Here is an 18456-nt window from a genome sequence, read left to right as displayed (position 1 = left end):
CAACATTAAAAAGAAATACTTCACTTATGAATTTAGCAAACTAAAAGTAAGCTTGAACTGGAAATGCCACAGAGAACTGCCATTATGTTCATAATTCAACTTTGTGTTATTCAATGCAACCTAAGGGGCAGCTTTTGTACAGCACAAAATATGAACTACACATTTCTGAAAGGTCATGGGAACACTAGGAGACAAGAAGAAAGTAAATTAGTGAAAAATGAATTCAGTGCAGATTTTTACATTAGAAGTCAAAGTTAATACAGTTTCTTACTAACAAGGTTCCATTGATCTCAGAAATGGAAAGCTGTAACATTAAAATAACTTGCTAAATATTTCATATAACTGTTTGGATTTTTCCCTCCACAAAGCAGATAAAAGGTTCTCCTTTCCCTCTGTGTGTATAATTTGTTTGCCTTAAAAAATTTCTTGAAAATGCTTTTTCCTTCTTAATAAAAGCCCTAGTGACTCAACAGCTAAAAAAGTAAAATCTAAGAGAGCTGAAAAAGATTTAGCTTGATATTAAATTGTATTTTTGTTACCATTAAACTATTTTTTCAAATTCACTATAAATGTTGATGTAAATTACTGCTTTACAAAGGGCACGTGTGTATATTTTTTGATAAAATAAAACCTCATACTTTGTAAAGGTTTCATTACTAAAAAACACAAAAAGACATTTCAAATAGAAAACTAGTTTATTTTCTCTCTGAAGAATAAACACATTAAATTCAAATCTCAAGTCCAAGGAGACTCAGAAGATAAAACCATGTCCCTATAACTGTTAAGGAGTATGGTACAAATGAGACTAGAACTTTCTAAGTAACTCTAGGTCAAAAGAATATATATTTAAAGATTATTCCTAAATTAAAAGCTTCATAAAACAAAATCAAAAAGTGTAACACAATCATTCATAGAAAACAGGAAGATATCTCATGTATACTTTAAAACCCACAACACTGAAAAGGGCAAACATTTTTATGTAGGGCTGGGATTATAGCTCAGCAGTAGAGCACTCGCCTAGCATGTGTGAGGCCCTAGGTTCGATCCTCAGCACCACATAAAAATAAATAAAGATATTGTGTCCACCTACAATTAAAATATAATTTTTTTTAAAAAAAAATATGTAACATACTAAAATTATCAAGAAGATACTGAATTTTCAAAGGTACACAATGGACTTGAATAAAAAATTATAACTGTCAAAATTATTAAATCACTTGTATAAATTCTTAAGAAATAAAGTCAAAAGTTTTACAGACATATTGATACTATGCAAGAAAGTATGAAGCTGAGCATGGTGGTGACACACTTGTAATCCCAGCTATTTGGGAGATGGGGGCAGGAGGATCACAATTTTGAGGCCAATCTCAGCAACTTAGCAAGGCCCTATCTCAAAATAAAAATTAAAAAGGCTGGGGCTATAGTTCAGTGGTATACTGCTGGTGAGTACCCCAAAATAAAAAGGTATGGAAAAGGATAAAATTAATTGCTCAGGATATTTGTCTTAGATTTATATTCAAATAATCAGCTTATAATCAATATTAATTTTAAAAATCAGACAGAAAACTTATTTTGTCATTAAAGTAGCACATTTGGGTAAATCTAGTCTATTTTACTAGTCTATTTTAAAATAATTTAAGAAATAAGAAGTATAAAGATAAAAATCTTAATATGCAGTTTGGTAAAGTTCAAGTCAGTCTTTGAACAACACGTTTATCTATCCAGTAAAGCTTGTGTTAATGCGATGTAAGAGTTTGGCAAATTCAACTTTAATGGAGCATAAAAGTGCTTTTGCTTGAAAGTGAGATCATTTTTAAAAATTCAAAGCATGATCACTTTTTCTTTTTTCGTAGGAACAATCTGATACAAGCAGCAAAGCTTAAATAAACTAGAAACATTTCAAATGATCCATAAAGGATTAATAAGCACTGCAGGAAGTCCTATAGGCTCAGCGTATACATTTTCCATCTTTTCCCCCCAGGATGGGCATGATATGAAATTCTAAACAGAAGTGAAGTTTCAAAGTCTCTGAATGTTAAAGGGCTGTTGTGTCCAGGCGAGAGGTGGTAACTTAAGGTTCTCTAATCTGAAATGGATCAAATCACAATGATATTAGGACAAGAATCATTCAAATCTGCACATACAATTAAAAGGTCTTTTGCTGATGGTAATAACCAGTGGTCAGTAGCAAAACTAAGGCCAAAGGAGTAATGGTAAGATACAGGCCACTAATATAGCACGAACAAAATGACAGCTATTATTTTGGTAGAGATAATCTATGCTGAAACACAAAACACACACGCACACAATTTCTTTCAATACAATTTTCTTGTCTTCCCACTGACTTCTGTGATTACTACAGAAAGCAGGGTTCTAAACACATTTCTCAATTGAATCCTCAATCAATAATAGTAAAAAATTCAGATAGAAGATATGGGAAAATGCATTATGGCATTAGTAACTGTTTGCAAAATAGGCTGAACTCATCAATATGCACAGAAGTTGATAAGAAACAACCTCAGATACCTAAAACAGATCATAGTTTTGTCATCTCAGAGCTTAGTCACATTGCCTGTTCTCATTAAATTCAAATTCTTTTAAATCTAGGTTGGGTAATCTTCCTTCTTAAACCTTATAATGATTAATTTTTAATCATTATAAGAATTGAATAAATGTAAACATTCACCCTAATATACAACATTTTTTCCTATGAGAAAAAAATGCCAAATTTTCCTTACCTCTGCACTAAGTCTTAAATTGAAGTTAATAAGACCATAGCTTTTTAGTGAGCAATCAAGTTTAATGCTGAAGTAAACACTCAGAGCAAAAGGAAAGTATTTCTTAGTTTTTAGAATATGTATTAGTTTTTAGTAGTTCCTTGACAGAAACATAGACTATTTATACTACTAAAATGAGATTTACTTTCTTAAAATGAAATGTGAATAGTGAGAAGAGTGCTATTTAACAGTACCAAAGAATGTTGGAATCAATACGAAAAAGCTTAAAAACAGACAAAAAACTGTCTCAAGTATATAGTCTTAAGGTTGGAGTACAATTGTCAACCTATTACTTAATAGCCCTTTCTGAAAATGCAGAGGGCCTTTCCCAAGGCTTTGGCTATTTTATTGCTATTTCACATTACCAGTAGCAGATGGGTAAAAAAAAAATGAAGTCAAAGCAATTCAGATTTCCCTAGTCATAAATGCAATCATTTATTAAACACTTCTTTGGTTCTTTGAACTTTCCAGTAACTAGACAGACTAGGATGCAAACTGTCACTCTCTAATGTGAAGAAGCTTTTTGAAAAGAGTATATGGGCTTTAAATATGAGGCCCAAATTTAAATCCCAGCTCTACAATGTATTATCCTTCTAATACTGGCTGAGTTTCTTCCTATGAGATTGAGTTTCCTTATCTATAAAAAAAGAAAAAATACCACCCATCTCAGAGTTGCTGTAAGAAGTAAATTATATCATGTATGTAAACAATGCTTAGCAAAGCATTTGACAGCCCCCCAAATATTATTCTTTCTTCTTTCTCCTGCTCTCTAAAGGTCTACAACCTTATAGGAAACAAAACAATTGCCAAGTAAAAGAATATAACTAAAAAGCCTGTACTAAAGAAATTGGGAGAAAAAGTTATTTCAAGTTCTTTAAGGATTCAGAGCCCACCCACCCCAGCAAAAAACAAAACAAAACAAAAAAACATCAACAGCTTTAATGTTCACAAAAAGCTTCCTAGAAGTGAGATGGACTTGGGTCTTAAAAGGATGAGAATTTAAACAGACAGACATAGCAAGTGGGTAAGGACAATTATGGCAGTCATGAAAAAACAAAAAACAGTTTGAGAAGAGGGATGATTTGACAGTGTTGCATGGGAGAGTCTTGTGAGAAAGGCAGGTAGATCATATACTGTCTCAAATGCCAGCATACAGTGTTTCACTATAATTCTACACAGAGAGTTAACTGAACCACTATAGCATTCATGAGTGTGTATCAAATATTGTTGTTAGGGCTGGGGTTGTGGCTCAGTGGTAGAGCACTTGCCTTGCACGTGTGAGGCCCTGGGTTCGGTTCCCAGCACCACATAAAAATAAACAAAGATTTTTAAAAAGTATTGTTATATTCTAGAGTGATATATCAAGTAAGGTAGGATACTACCTTCAGAGGTAAGGTCAAAAAATTACCCAAATCAGCTTAGATGTTGTCCAGTATACTCTAACCCACAAAGGGCAACTATGATTTAAAGTTTCCAGAAAAACAAAAAATGAAAGGGAGATATGAATGCTATTTACATATACTTAAAAAAGCATAAGGAAAGGTGAGTGTACTCATATAATGTTTAACACAGGTGTGGTTGTAGGAAGTAAGGCCTAAAACAGAGAAGAGAATGTTTAGATTAGCTATGAAGAAATACTTCCGAATGTGGAAGATGAGAAGACAGCCCAGCAAGAGATTGCTGCAGTACCATTAATGCAAAATATTCAAAAGATTTTCAAAGCACAGTGGCAGCAAGATAGATTTCTCCAGATACAGTGTTTTCGCCTGGGTGACCCAGAGACGACATGTTAGTTCTACAATTTATGACTTTTGGATTAAAGCTGGGAGAGGGGGGTGTCCTTCCAGACATGGAGAGCCCTTAATGATAGCACAGCTACAGAACTGCACAGTGATCAAGAGTTACTGAACTAAGAAAAACCTCAGCAAGTACTCCCTCAATTATTTCGGCCCTTGGGCATTTCGATAGGAAACTACTCATTGATATTATTCTTTTTCCAACATTCATTTTATAGAATATCAAGACAGAGTCAAATGTTGACTTACTATGGTAAATAGAGGGGAAAAAAGCCTGCTTTGATTTCCTTTCCTTTATTACCACCTTGGTTTTGTGTTTTAGAATGTCGACTAGATTTGAAAAGAGGGTGGAGGATGGGGGGGGCATGCTCTTCCCTTCAATGGAGACAAAAGATAGCAGCTATTTCATTCTGCTATGTGAGTATGTTACCTCCCTTAATTCTCTCACCATCATATTAAACTGTGATTTTCAATAGAGGCCTGAAAAATGTATTACATTTTACCTGCTATTTTAAAGGAATTAGTAAGCAATTATAGGGAAAGGATAAAAGTAGGGCAAAAATGTTTTTGTTTTTTTCAGACCAGCTAAAATTTTCAGAATTTAAAATGACTAGAAAGGCAAAGTGTTAGGTATTCAGAAGGAAAATGTGAATGTTTTCCCAAAGGCATTATTAACAATTAATAATCATTACACTGGTGCCTTGTTTACCTGACCTTGTGTAAATTCAGCAGCCTGGTAATTAGACCCATATTTTGCACATTTGTATATTTCCATGCATAGATTTGACTCATTCATTCATCCATTAAAATTTGCTTGACAGACGTAGATGAATAATCAAGCTACAATTTGTATTTACTGGATTATAGAAAATTGCCCAAACTGTTAAGTTCAAGGAAAGCGCATTCTTGTCTCTCTCTTGTGACTGATGTAAAAGCAATTACACATCACAGGATTGCCCCAAAGCTCTCAGAAGAAGTGGCACTGCTTTTGCAATCTGGGGTCTTTAACAGTATCTTTTTTCTGAATGTACAGAGTCTGCTTAAAGATTAACTCTAACACAAGGAGGGAAATATCCCTGTGCATGTAAGTTTATCATTTATCTCATTACACTGACATTTTACAGTAAAAAGTGATATTCCAATCAACCTTCCACATTCAAAATAAACAACAATGTGACCTTATCCTGCAAGGACACGGCAAAGGCAGTGTAAGGTTTGATGAGGAAAAATAAGGCAACTTTTTTTGGATAGGTTTATGACAATGTTTTTACAAACCAAAAAACAACAAGACCCAATCAGACTGATTTCTGATATAATCAATTGACGACACTATAAAATTTCATTATTAATGGATTTTCATGCAAAGGGAGCAGAACATATTTTAGTGTTAACTGATCCCTAAATTTGAACATTCAGTACTATCCAAGCATGCTGTCATGTGGAACTGTATTTTACACTACTGTTATTTATTTTGCTTTTGCAGTCACAAACCAAACCATCGCTAATATACGTTTTCTGGTCCAAGGTACAGTACTTCTTTTACACAGCTGAAGATACAACAATTTTGCTGTCTTAAATCCATCTCTTCAAACTGCTTATTTTGATTGTCTACTTTAGAAGTGATTTCTGACTTAAAAAAAAGGTGTGTGTGTATATAACCAGTATTATCAGTCTTTTTTCAAGGATAGCCAGCATTATCAGCTTTTAAGCTCTTAGATAATGAACCAAATATCATAAAAAATATACATAAAGATACAAGTATGCATTTTATATGATGTTTTCTTGGGGAATTTAGCACAATTGTAAAAGAAACAAAGAACACGTTTTCACAAACATACTAACATTCACGCAGGTCAAAATTTGACTTGAAGTAGGTTCTTTGGATAGAAAACAATTAATATAAGTGCCTTATTTAGAAGTTCAATAAACAGAAAGTTTTCCCAAACTTCCAAAATACACAATTGATTCATTTTAATGTTACTAAATCCTAATTTTTCTAAACACCCCATCTTTTCTTCCTACAAAGCCAACATCATGATGGACATCAGAAATTTACTTCTTTGATGATGGCCTGAAATCACCCATGTGAAGCATTAGTTTAGAAAATGAGTTGTTCTTACAATCCACAAATCTATAAATACAGAAATAGAAATTCAGATGCTTCTAGAGAGTGTTACTTCATATAAAATGGAGTCTATGGCATTATAATAGGCATTTCAAAGGTCTCGTGTCAAGAAGATATGGTCCTGGCAGTTTAATATGATAAAACAACTTTGATGTTAAAGCCAAACACAAAAGCTACGTGCCTGACTCCTGGTCTCCACAGAAACACAGGGGATGGAGGTGCAGGGATAGCATCATAGAATTGTGAAAGGGGAGGGACTGCTGGCCAAGGAGACAGAAGCTGTTCAGACAAAGCTTTCCCCAGCATGTGACCTAGATGATTTCTGTTTGGTTTGTTATCTGTTTGGTTAGTTGTCTTTTGCAAGGTTCCAAGTGTTGCAAATTGCACTCCACTCTACCTGTTAGAGAAAAAGGAAAGAAAGTGGCAAAAAGTATAGCTGTTCTATCAACTCTTAGTCTAATAAAGAAAAATGTCATCTAAACTCATGTCCATTCACTTACTCGTATTCTTATAGAGTTGCTTCTACTATAAACTTTAGAATGGAAATGAGACACTGCATTACTATTGCCCAAACATATTTAATTCTACATCATATACTCAAGTTATCATCTAAAAATGGGAAATGGTCACTTTGGATGGAGAAGTTCCTTAAAATCAAGGTTGTAAAATTATACAATAAGCCCTTTGATGCTGAACTATCTTCTTCTGCTAGTCCATTAGGTGTACTATAATCACCAGTTACATAGGGAACAGGAAGGGGGTTCTAATTGTCAGGAGAAGATTGGCTATGATAAGCTTTACTGAGGCCCCTTCCAGAAGTCTGGATTTCACATTCTCTAATCAGCCGCTTTTCTACTTATACTGATTTTCCCTAACACATCACCAGAACCACTGAGCACATGATCAATAAATATAACAACTCTCTGACAGGAGGCAAACACCAACTAGGCCTCATTACTTTCCTTTCTGTTAAGAGTACATATGTGCATGCAACAGTTAGGGAAAGAATATGCAAAAACAGACAAATACACACACACACACACACACACACACGGCTCCAGGCTTCTCAAAACTTTGCCTGTTATTTAGTTATTGTGGTAACAGGAAAAATATATGACTACCCAGTTTTAAGGGAAACTATGGGAGGTGTGACTCTGGTGGAGCTTAGGTAGCATGTGCAATACCTTGGGTTTAATCCCCAGCAGAGACAGAGAGGGGGGAGAGAGAGAAAATACACCAATAGGAATTTGAAAACCAGCTTCACTGCTAAGAACCCAATTTTCTAGTTATGGTCTAGGGCATAGGAAGTGTGCTATTAAAAGATAAAAATACGTTTGGTTCAAGGAGAAAGCAAGAAATGCAAAGAAATATTTTAGGGTGAAATATGCATTATGAATGTGTAAGCTTAACTTCTTGGAGATTCCTAAAAGTAAGTGAAGTTCAGCTAGCAAGAGAGATTAAAGATGATATTCCAGAAAATACTGTCCACTGCTATGGAGTCATTAACAATAAAAAATAAGAACTGGATATTCCATTAAACATAAATACTACACCTAGTGCTTTACTGGAAGTTCCAAAAATTGCTCCCTTAAGCAAGTAAACAAGTCCTATATCTGCCATGTGCTTGGCACTATGCTTTGCTCACATGACATGAAGTTAGATATAAGACTACACAGTGCAGCTCACAGGCTGTGAGGAAGACAGCCGGTGAGCTTAGCAGTAGCTTATGTCAGAGAGGTATGTTCAAAGGTTCTGGGAGCATAAGGGACAAAATAAGACATTCTGTCTGGAGAGTTGGGTAAGGAAAGTTTTTCAGAGAAAGGAGAATCTCACAAAGTGGGGTATCTTGAGTGGTGGAGTGCTGTTCTAAGGCCAAGGAAATACTGGAAGGGAAGTCATAGAGATAGCAAAACACATGGGATCTTTGAGGAATACCAAGCTCTTTGGTGTGCAGGGCAGATCCCTACAGGGGATAGTGAGGATAAAGAAGGTGTGGAGAGGTTGGCTCAAGGCCTAATGCAACACTACAGAATCTGAATTTAAAAATATATATATATTTATTTTATTTTTAGTTATAGTTGGACACAATACCTTTATTTATTTATTTTTATGTGGTGCTGAGGATTGAACCCAGGGCCTCGAAAGCACTAGGCGAGCACTCTACCGCTGAGCCACAATCCCAGCCCCAGAATCTGAATTTTAATCTGTAAGAAATAAGCAATTACAGGGTAGGTTTTTAAGTGGAAAGAAGATGACATTCTACCCTAATTTGGAAGATAATCCTAGAAATGGTGTGGAAAATGGACTGATAATTATAAAGCTAAGGATGAGATGATTAAGAGCTAAGTTAAAGCAGTGGAAATGGAGAAAAACGCAATGTGAGACTAAGAGTAATTCACATAACATCCAGTGTGGGCAATGTGCAGGTTTCTGTTATCCCAGAAACACTAGAGGGTGTTGCTCTGCATACTATACAAGAATATTGTGAGGAACAGATTGGGTAAGAAAATGCTGAGTCTGGTAAAGTGGCTCATATCTGCAATCCCAGCAACTAGGGAGACTGAGGCAGGAGATTGTAAAATCAAAACCAGCCTCAACAACTTATCAAGATCTTATCTCCAAACAACAACAACAAAAATTTAAAGGACTGAGGATGTGGCTCACTAGTTAAGCATTCCTGGGTTCAAAAAATTTTAAACAAATAAGAAATCTGGGGGCTTGGGGTGTGGTTCAGTGGTAAAGTGCTCACCTAGCATGTGTGAGGCACTGGGTTCAATCCTTAATACCACATAAAATAAATAAATAAAATAAAATATAGGTATTGTGCCCATCTACAACTAAAAAATATAAATAAATAAATAAATAAATTAATTAATTTTAAAAAGGGCCAGGGATGTAGCTCAGTGGTAAAGTATCCACATCACTGCAAAAACATAAAAACAAACAAACAAACAAAAACCTATGAAGATGGCAGTGTACTATGTAACAGACTGTATGTTAACATAGGGGAATCCTCTCATATTAAAATTATTTTCTCTTGTTTGAAGGCATATTAAATGCTCTTGGTAGATGATATCAGGAAATAAACTACATAGGGAGGAGTATCCGGTCTGACTACTATAGCCCTGATAGCCCCTATTAATGGTTTGCCCAAAACTAGTTTGCAAGATTTTCAAAGAACCCCGAAAAAAGCCCAAAATATTTCAAAGATGAACAGTCATATATTTTCACTCAAGTTCCTACAAACTGAAAAAGTTGTGGAGCCCCATTTTTCCTTGTGTGGTATTGGAGATGGAATCCAGGAACCTGCACATGCTAGGCAAGTACATGCTCTACCACTGAGGTATACCCCTAGCTCTTTTTATCTTGAGTCAGGGTGTTACTAAATTGCCCATGCTAGCTTCTAACTAGTTATGATCCTCCTGTCTCAGCCACCTAAGTAGCTAGGATAACAGGCATTTGCCACTATGCCAAGCCACTGCAAAACCCCATTTTTGTCATCTAATTCCTACAAGGAGCACTGGGAAAGGCAAAATGCAGCCCACAGATTGCCCAATTTTGGCTTTAGGACCTGGCTCATCAAGTGCTAGGCAAAACTAGGCACATCCTGAAGATGGGAAGCTGAAGCTAGATTTTTTAAAAAAAGACTAAGATGAGTCATAGTCAAGTTTGGGATGGTGATGACAGGATTGCAGATCTCAGAAAACACTTTAAAAGGCTGAAAAGATCGTAACTCTTCAACATATGCAGGATCAGATAATGTAATGACATCATCACATGGGAGTTCTAGAAAAGATAAAGAGAAGATGACATTTCTATACACAAATACTCCTCACTTAGGTTTATAAATTATATCCACAACAGAGAAGACATAAGGTTGAGCAATCCTAATTATCTGCCATTAGTCAAGTGTCAGCAATACATCAGAAGGCTTAATAAGGATGGTAAATTCCTACTAAAAATGTGGAAATACTAAAATGATGCAATGTATTTTATGCTTTCACAAAATTATTTTTGGTCACAAAATAAATCAGTTTATTGTGGAAATTTACTCCCCTTCTCATTTATAAGTACATAATAAACATGATATAGGTATGAAAGCATACATACTTTTTATTTTCAGTCTCATATGTAACCAAAGGAAATCACTTTTCAAGTAATCAGTGGTTCAATATGTACTTTTTGAAAGGTTTAGTAATCACAAGGAAGAACTTTTAAAAATATGAATACCCTGTTCCCACCCCCAGAAATTCTAATCTAATGTTCCAGAGAAGGCTAAGTCATCAGATAACTCTTTAGAAACACCTGCCTCAGTGATTCTAATGAACAGCCAATGTGGAGATCCACTCTCTTAGCCTAGTGAACAGATATAGGTTATGATTAAAAAAATGCTGGAGTGAAAAGAAATTCTAAGTGTGGCATTTGTAGAATGTTCTACATGTCTTGACATGCTCCTTTGGTTTTTTTTTTCCCCCGTGTAAAATTTTAGAATCATAAATATTTGGGACAGTATCAAGATTTCTAGCATGCAAGTACTTACTGCCTAAATAGGACTTGTGTCTGTTATCCTTGTTCATTAGTAAGAACAATATCACAATTCACTGTTTTGCTTTCTTTTTTAAGCAACGTTTTTGTTTTCATAAAAGCAATACATGTTTATTGTGAAATATTCAAATAGAGAAAAGCAATGTGGAAAAAATTTAAAATCACATAAAACTTTCACCACTCAGACAGGATTTGTGCCATGTCAAACATCCTTTTAGAAATTCCTCTAAGCATATATACACATATTTATGTAAATGTATGAGTTTTGCAAAAATAACATTATACCTATAAATTGATTTTTTTCTAACACTTGGTAGTATTATGTGGTCAAAACATTTGGGCCAATAAATACCATCTGCAAAATAAATTTTAAGGACTGCATATTTATAATGCATTTATGTAGGTTATTTTCAACATCTTATGGATTTTCAGTTCTTAAGAACCCTGTAACTCTCAGAACTATAGAAATACCAGACTGAAAAGTTATATAACTGTAATTCTATGTACTAGAGAATACAAGTGGAAATTCAATTTTCAAATGAAACATAACTAAGGAATTGTTTGGGGAGGAACTTGGTTATCAATTTAAGAAAAATGTAAAAAAAAAGTTACATTTTGAAAACTAACATAGACGTTAATGAAAGATATCAAAGAAGACCTAAGTAAATGAAGAGACAGTGTTCACAGACTGGAAGACTTGACATAAAAAAGATGACAATTCTCCCCCAAATGATACAGACTTAATACAATTCCAGTAAAAATCCTAGAGGATGTTTTCATTGATGAAAACAAGATGACTCTAAAAATTATGTGGAAATAGAATAGCTAAAACATTTCTGAAAAAAACATGGAGGAGGAAGAGGAATCACATAGCACAAGACTTACTAAAACGCAACAGTATCAAAACTGTGGTATTGGCACATGGATTGACACAGAGATCAATGGAAAAGAAATAGACTCATACAAGTATGCCTATATGGTTTTTGACAAGGGTAGAAAGAAATTCAATGGAAGAAGGACAGTCTTTTCAATAAGTGTCATTGGATCAACTGAACATACATAATAAACTAAAAGGAAAAACTGAATCTTGTCCTAAGCCTCATATAAAATCTAACTCAAAACGGATCATAGATCTAGATATAAAATTTGAGTTCTTCAACATGAGACCAAAAGCACAATCCACAAAACAAAGTGATACATTGAACTTGATCAAAATTAAAAAGTTTTGGGCTGGGGTTGTGGCTCAGTGGTACAGCGCTTGCCTAGCATATGTGAGGTTCAGTGCCACATAAAAATTAAAAAAGGTTAAAAAAAAGAATGCTTTAAAAAATTTAAAAGTTCTGCTTTGTGATAGACACTATTAATAGAGTAAGATAAAAAAGAAATAATGAAAATATTTCTGATAAATAAAACAGTCTCAGATAATTGAGAGAGAGAGAGAGAGAGAGAGAGAGAGAGAGAGAGAGAGATTGATTGATTATAGACTGGGAGAAAATATTTGCAAATCATTTATCCAACAAAGGACCTGTAACTAGAATAAATAATTCTCATAGCTCAATAGTAAAAAAAAAAAAAAAAAAACCAAATTAAATGATGGGGTAAAATTTGGTACTCTTCAGTAAAAAAGATATAAGGATGGAAAGTAAGCACATAAAAAATGTTCAATTTCACTAGCCATCAGAAAAATGCAAATTAAAACCACAATGATATACCACTCAACACCTATTCAAATAGCCAAAACAAGTAACACCAAGTACCAGTGAGGATGCCCAGTAATTAATTGGAACTCTTCATATACTATTAATGGGAAAGAAATGTGGTACCATCATTCTGAAGAATAGTTTAACAATGCCTTAAATAATTAAATATACACTTACCATATGAGGCAGTAATCGTACTCCTTGGTATATTTATTCTACAGAAATGAAAATAAAAACCTCTACACAAAGCATTTATAGCAGCTGAATCCATAATTGCCCCTAAATGGACACAAACCAAATATCCTTCACTGGGTAAATGGGTCAAACAAACTAATATATCCACACAATAGAATAATACTCAGCAATAAAAAGAATGAACTGCGTGAAAAGAAGATAGTCTGAAAGGCTGAATGCTGTATGATTTCATTTATATGATGTTCTCAAAAGGACAAATCTCTAGTGATGAGAAAAGTTCACAGTTGACAGTAAGAGTGGGAAGAATGGTGAGAGTATAAATGGATAGCAGGAGGGAATTCTTAGTGTGATAGAACTGTTTTGTACAGTGGTTTTGGTGGTGGGTGCATGAATCTATCTATATACATGCTAGAGTTGGTTAAAGAACAAATTCTGCTACAGACGTGGGTTGATTAAAATGGATGCACATTTGAACATAGTAAAGCTAAATTATCCTCTTAAATGACTTAATACCTAGGTCTAATTTCTAGAAAGCAGGAGTAGTGAATATAATTACTTGAGTGATGGAAAGCTGCTTGTATTATTGGGGTTCTTTGGCTTCATGATCCATTAAAAGGAAATAATGAGTTGAAGATATGACTTGGTTTTCTTTCTCAAATCCACAGAGCTAAAATATCTCATGACTAAACTCCAATGGGAATGTTATTTTCTGCAGACTTTTTTTTAGGGGGATTGTCCTCAGAGTTTCATTTTATATTCAAAGATCAAATTACATACCCACTCCTTGCCAAGCAAAGAAACATACAGGTGACAAAGTTTCATTCTGCACATCTCTGGGATTGGCAGGCTATTCAGTATGGTGGCAGATGGTAGACCTTGTCAGAAAGTATAACATAATTTTGTATCCTGTGGCAGTAGTCACATAATTTTATGCATTTGTCAACACTCACAGAAATGGACACCAGATTAAATTCTACTGTGAGCAAAATAAAATTTCAAAATGCAACCAGAACCCCTCACTTAAAACAATAAAATATGCTCATTGTAGAACACTTAAGATGACAGAAATATAAAGACAAAAATTTAAACCACCCATATTCCTACAATCCAAGATAATCACTAACAAAAATGTGGTTTATTTTTTTTCTAATTATTTCTTTGGATACATGGTATATGCATGGTATTTTTATCACATAACTGAATCATTCCTTATGCACTAATCTGTTCTTCCCTTTCTCAACATTTTCCTGTGTTTCTGCTCACAAAATATTGTTTCAATTGACTGCTTATTGTACTATTCCACTGATATATCATAATTTAACAATCACCTAATCTTAAATATTTAAGTTATATCCAACTTTTCACTATTATATGCTATTCATCAATATATTCTTACACATGAATTTTGGGGTACACTTCCTTAGGATAAATTTCTAGGGCTGGAAGAAGTTTCTGGGAGTCTACAAAGTTACAACTATTTTCAGAATATTACTAGAAATATACTGGCCTTTTTTGCTATATCAACATTTGCATTGATGGTGAAAAAAATCAATGATGAGTAAAATTTCTGGCATACTGGCATCAATCAAGACAGTGGTCCCAAACTGTACTATCAGTGATTGTATTCCTCACCACCAGGCACTCACAATAACAAATAACTAAGCCAGTTTTACCTAAGAATGCCCTTAATGAGAGTAAAATTTTATTAAATTCAACCTCTAAACATATATCTCTGCATTAACACTTGCCGAGATATAGTAGTTGTCTCCAGAAAAAGCACTTGTGCAACTAAGTTGGAAGCTAATTGAACCACTTTGTTCAAAGAACACCATTTTTACCTGAAAGAATAACTAAGAGACAAACTATGGTTTGTTTATTCAGACCCTGGTGTATGGCATACATTTTCTCAAAAACAAACCAACTAAACCTATCACTTCAAGAAAAATCAACAATATGTTACCAATGATAAAATTCCAGCTTTCTAGAAGTTTTCACTGGAATATTTGCATACACCACAATAAGTGCAACAGTTATCCAATATTTAAAGATTTTTCTGATGAGACTTATGATAATATGAATGTGATTTTGAAAAAATTGTGTAATAAAATGCATTAACATTTAGAAAATTTTCCTAAGTCAGTGAACTGATATTTTCTAAATGACTAATGCATACTGTTATATAATCATGCACAGGTAAATAATCTCCTCAAAGCGCAAGACAGACCAATGGATTTTAATGTACCAGGGCACAAAAATATTATAGTTTCAGATTCTGCATTGCAAATAACCTTTAAGAAACCACCTCGTTAGAAAATTTGGTGTAATAACTAAAAAATGAGTATTGGCAAATGAAGCTACACAACTATGTGAAGAAAATTTTCTTCACAAGTTTCTACTTAAACAATAGATCATAATAGATGGGACGCAGAAGCAGATATGAGAATCCAGCTATCTTATAAGCCAGACATGAAAGAGATTTGCAAAAATTTAAAACAATGTCACTGCCCTTATATTATTTTGCTTTATATTATCAGTTTTATTGTTACTTACAAATGGGTTAACACTTTGTTACTCAGTTTTAATTTATAATAAAATGTTAATAATAGTTATAACCCACATGAATGAAACTTTTCAGAATGTTCAGTAATTTAAAAGTATACAGGAGGGCTGGCCTAGCATGTGTGAGGCACTGGGTTTGATCCACATCACTGCATATAAATAAATAAATAAATAAATAAATAAATAAAGGTGTTGTGTCCATCTACAACGAAAAAAATTATTTTAAAAAAGAGTGTACAGGAGTCCCACAGACCAACAAGTTTGAGAACCACAGTGCCATATTATTACACATACTCATCAGCAAGAGAATCCATTTTGCTGGAAAATCTTAAATAGGTCTCTCGACTCTGAGCTCTCCTTTGATCTTTCTTTGTCAACCAGTTCCTGGAATAACTGTTCTTAAATATCACTAGATGGCAAGTTTTGGTTGAGGGAACTTGTATTATTACCTGTAACTTCACCTATGTGGTTTCTAAATCCTTAGTATACATATAGACGTAAATCCTGGGCAGTCTTGTTTTTTTCCAGGAACTTTTTGCCAAGATTTTTCTTTGTGGATGAAGACTGCGACCCTGCCAGGCTGGGCTCTTAAGATCTAGACAAACAAATCATCTAGGCCTCCAGCAGCAACAGAGGCTCCTCAAACAGCCAAGGAAAGATGAGTACCTATGCAGCCTGAATAAGGCTTGGGACCTTTCAGGAAATAAGTTGCATGGTATGTTCAGATAATCACACACCCTAAGAATCATATGAGCTTTAAACCAGGATAAAAAGTTACTCATTGCAGGGCTGGGGTTGTGGCTCAGTGGTAGAGTGCTTGCCTAGCATTTGCAGGGTGCTGGGTTCAATCCTCAGAACCACATAAAAATAAAATAAAGGTACTATGTCCAACTACAACTAAAACAAAATATTTTTTTTAAGAGAGAGTGAGAGAGAGGAGAGAGAGAGAGAGAGAGAGAGAGAGAGAGAGAGAGAGAGAGAATTTTTAATATTTATTTTTTTTAGTTCTCGGCGGACACAACATCTTTGTATGTGGTGCTGAGGATCGAACCCGGGCCGCACGCATGCCAGGCGAGCGCGCTACCGCTTGAGCCACATCTCCAGCCCCAACAAAATATTTTTTTAAAAAAGTTACACATTGCTTTTCAAAAGCAAACTAAGGTCAACATGCTACAGGTGTTGGTAAGAATATATGGTAAATTTACCCCTGACTTATGCCAAGCACAAAACAGACCAACTCATCATTTGAAAAAGACCAGGTGCTCTAATTTTTATCAGTAGTATTATTTTTTGAATCCATGCATTGAAAATTTCTCTATGGTGTCTTGGAAAGGCAGCTCAATTAATTCACTCCCAAAGAGAAATATTCCATTTAATGCAAGACTAAGCTAGACAGGATCATCTAGAAATTCATATTGGCAACTCTGCAAAGGGCCAATTTCCACACATGAACCATAATGTACACTCTCAGGGCAAACCAAATATGAAAGACAGCCATCTCCTAGGGCACTCTCCTCCCTTCTCTCGTTGACATGTGCAGCAGAGAACTGATAGTTCCGCTTTGCTCCTTGAAGTCAAGAAGGTCAATGGTGTGAAAATCTCACTTCTGAAAGGTTAAATGAAATCTGTTCTGGTTCAATTTCTTACTTTACTACAAGACAGTAGCTCTAGATGACTGGAGTTAGACCCGAAGTTGAGTTTTTCCTAAATACACAAGGTTAGAGAAATCAAACTGAAGAAAGGAATTCTACTGTTTTGGTACAAGGAGTTTTCTGTTTTTACCCACTTGTTTTCAGATATTTGACAACTCCCATAGTATTTTCTCAGCATTTCAAAAAGCCTCCAATTTTCCCTTCAGAGGCAAACTATATCAGGAGTTGCTGAAATCCCAGGTTCAACACATGCACTTCCCTTCGATGGCTGGACCAATACATTGCTGGGTTGTTATAATTAGCCTTCTGAACTCACTCCCCAGCTAGCCTTGTGATTTAGCCTAACTTGTAATGCTAATGCCCAGGGTTCTTGATCCATCCTTTTATAAGTGACCACAGTTGAAGATAGGGGGTAGTTGGTAATCATAACCAGCTGTCTTCACAGATATTATGGGAAGAACTTTAGACTGTTATCCCCAAGTCTGGTCTCAGTCCTGATGCTGCTATATGTGACCTGGGTGAACTGGGAGAGTCACTTGTTATCAACCACCTCTCAGAACATTGTGAATTTAAGACAAATTGCTAAGCACCTATTAGGTTAGACATGATACCGAGTGTTGGGCCTTGAAGGCAGCAAGAAGAAAGTTTCTAGAAGGACACCTCAGAAAGTTGGGGGCAGCAAGGCCCCAGCCCAGGTCTGAATCTTTGGGAGTTGTAAGCACTCAAAGGAACACTGCCAAGCTATGTCTATTCACTTTGTCTCTGACTGGAACAATGAACACATATAACACACTCTCTATGTGTTTTCTAAGCATTTTAAGTGTATTATCCCATACAGTCCTCACTATGACCTTATGGGGCAGATACTTTATAATCATCATTGTGTAGGTTAGGAAACCACGGCTTGGAAAAGCTCAATAACTAGCCCAAGTCACAGAGCTGATAAAACAAAACAAACAAACAAACAAACAAAAAAACCTAGACACGGATTCTGAACTAGGAGTTTGAGTACAAAGCCAGTGGCTATGAAGCTAGCCTGATAAATGATATAAGTGAATGCTAAGCTTTCAGAATGTAGGGAAAGGCAAGGCAAGTGCTATGGCTATA

General features: G+C 34.9%; 1 protein-coding gene across 3 annotated transcripts in view; it reads right to left on the bottom strand.

Annotated features, from left to right (window-relative positions):
* The window catches only part of POLA1 (DNA polymerase alpha 1, catalytic subunit), a 296467-nt gene that overhangs the window by 122668 nt on the left and 155343 nt on the right, over positions 1 to 18456 (bottom strand). Inside the window, exon 35 of one of the 3 annotated variants that reach the window (XM_081276743.1) lies at positions 9634 to 10484. The exons of the other annotated variants lie outside the window; for them this stretch is intronic. Coding sequence (XP_081132869.1) covers positions 10362 to 10484 — 123 coding nt within the window. The 3' untranslated portion in view covers positions 9634 to 10361. Of the gene's footprint in view, positions 1 to 9633; positions 10485 to 18456 lie in introns of those variants that run through there. 3 annotated transcript variants of the gene reach the window in all.

Source organism: Spermophilus citellus, assembly GCF_964194105.1.
Source record: "Spermophilus citellus genome assembly, chromosome: X".
Classification (NCBI taxonomy): domain Eukaryota; kingdom Metazoa; phylum Chordata; class Mammalia; order Rodentia; family Sciuridae; genus Spermophilus; species Spermophilus citellus.
This window is presented reverse-complemented; position numbering and strand designations above follow the sequence as displayed.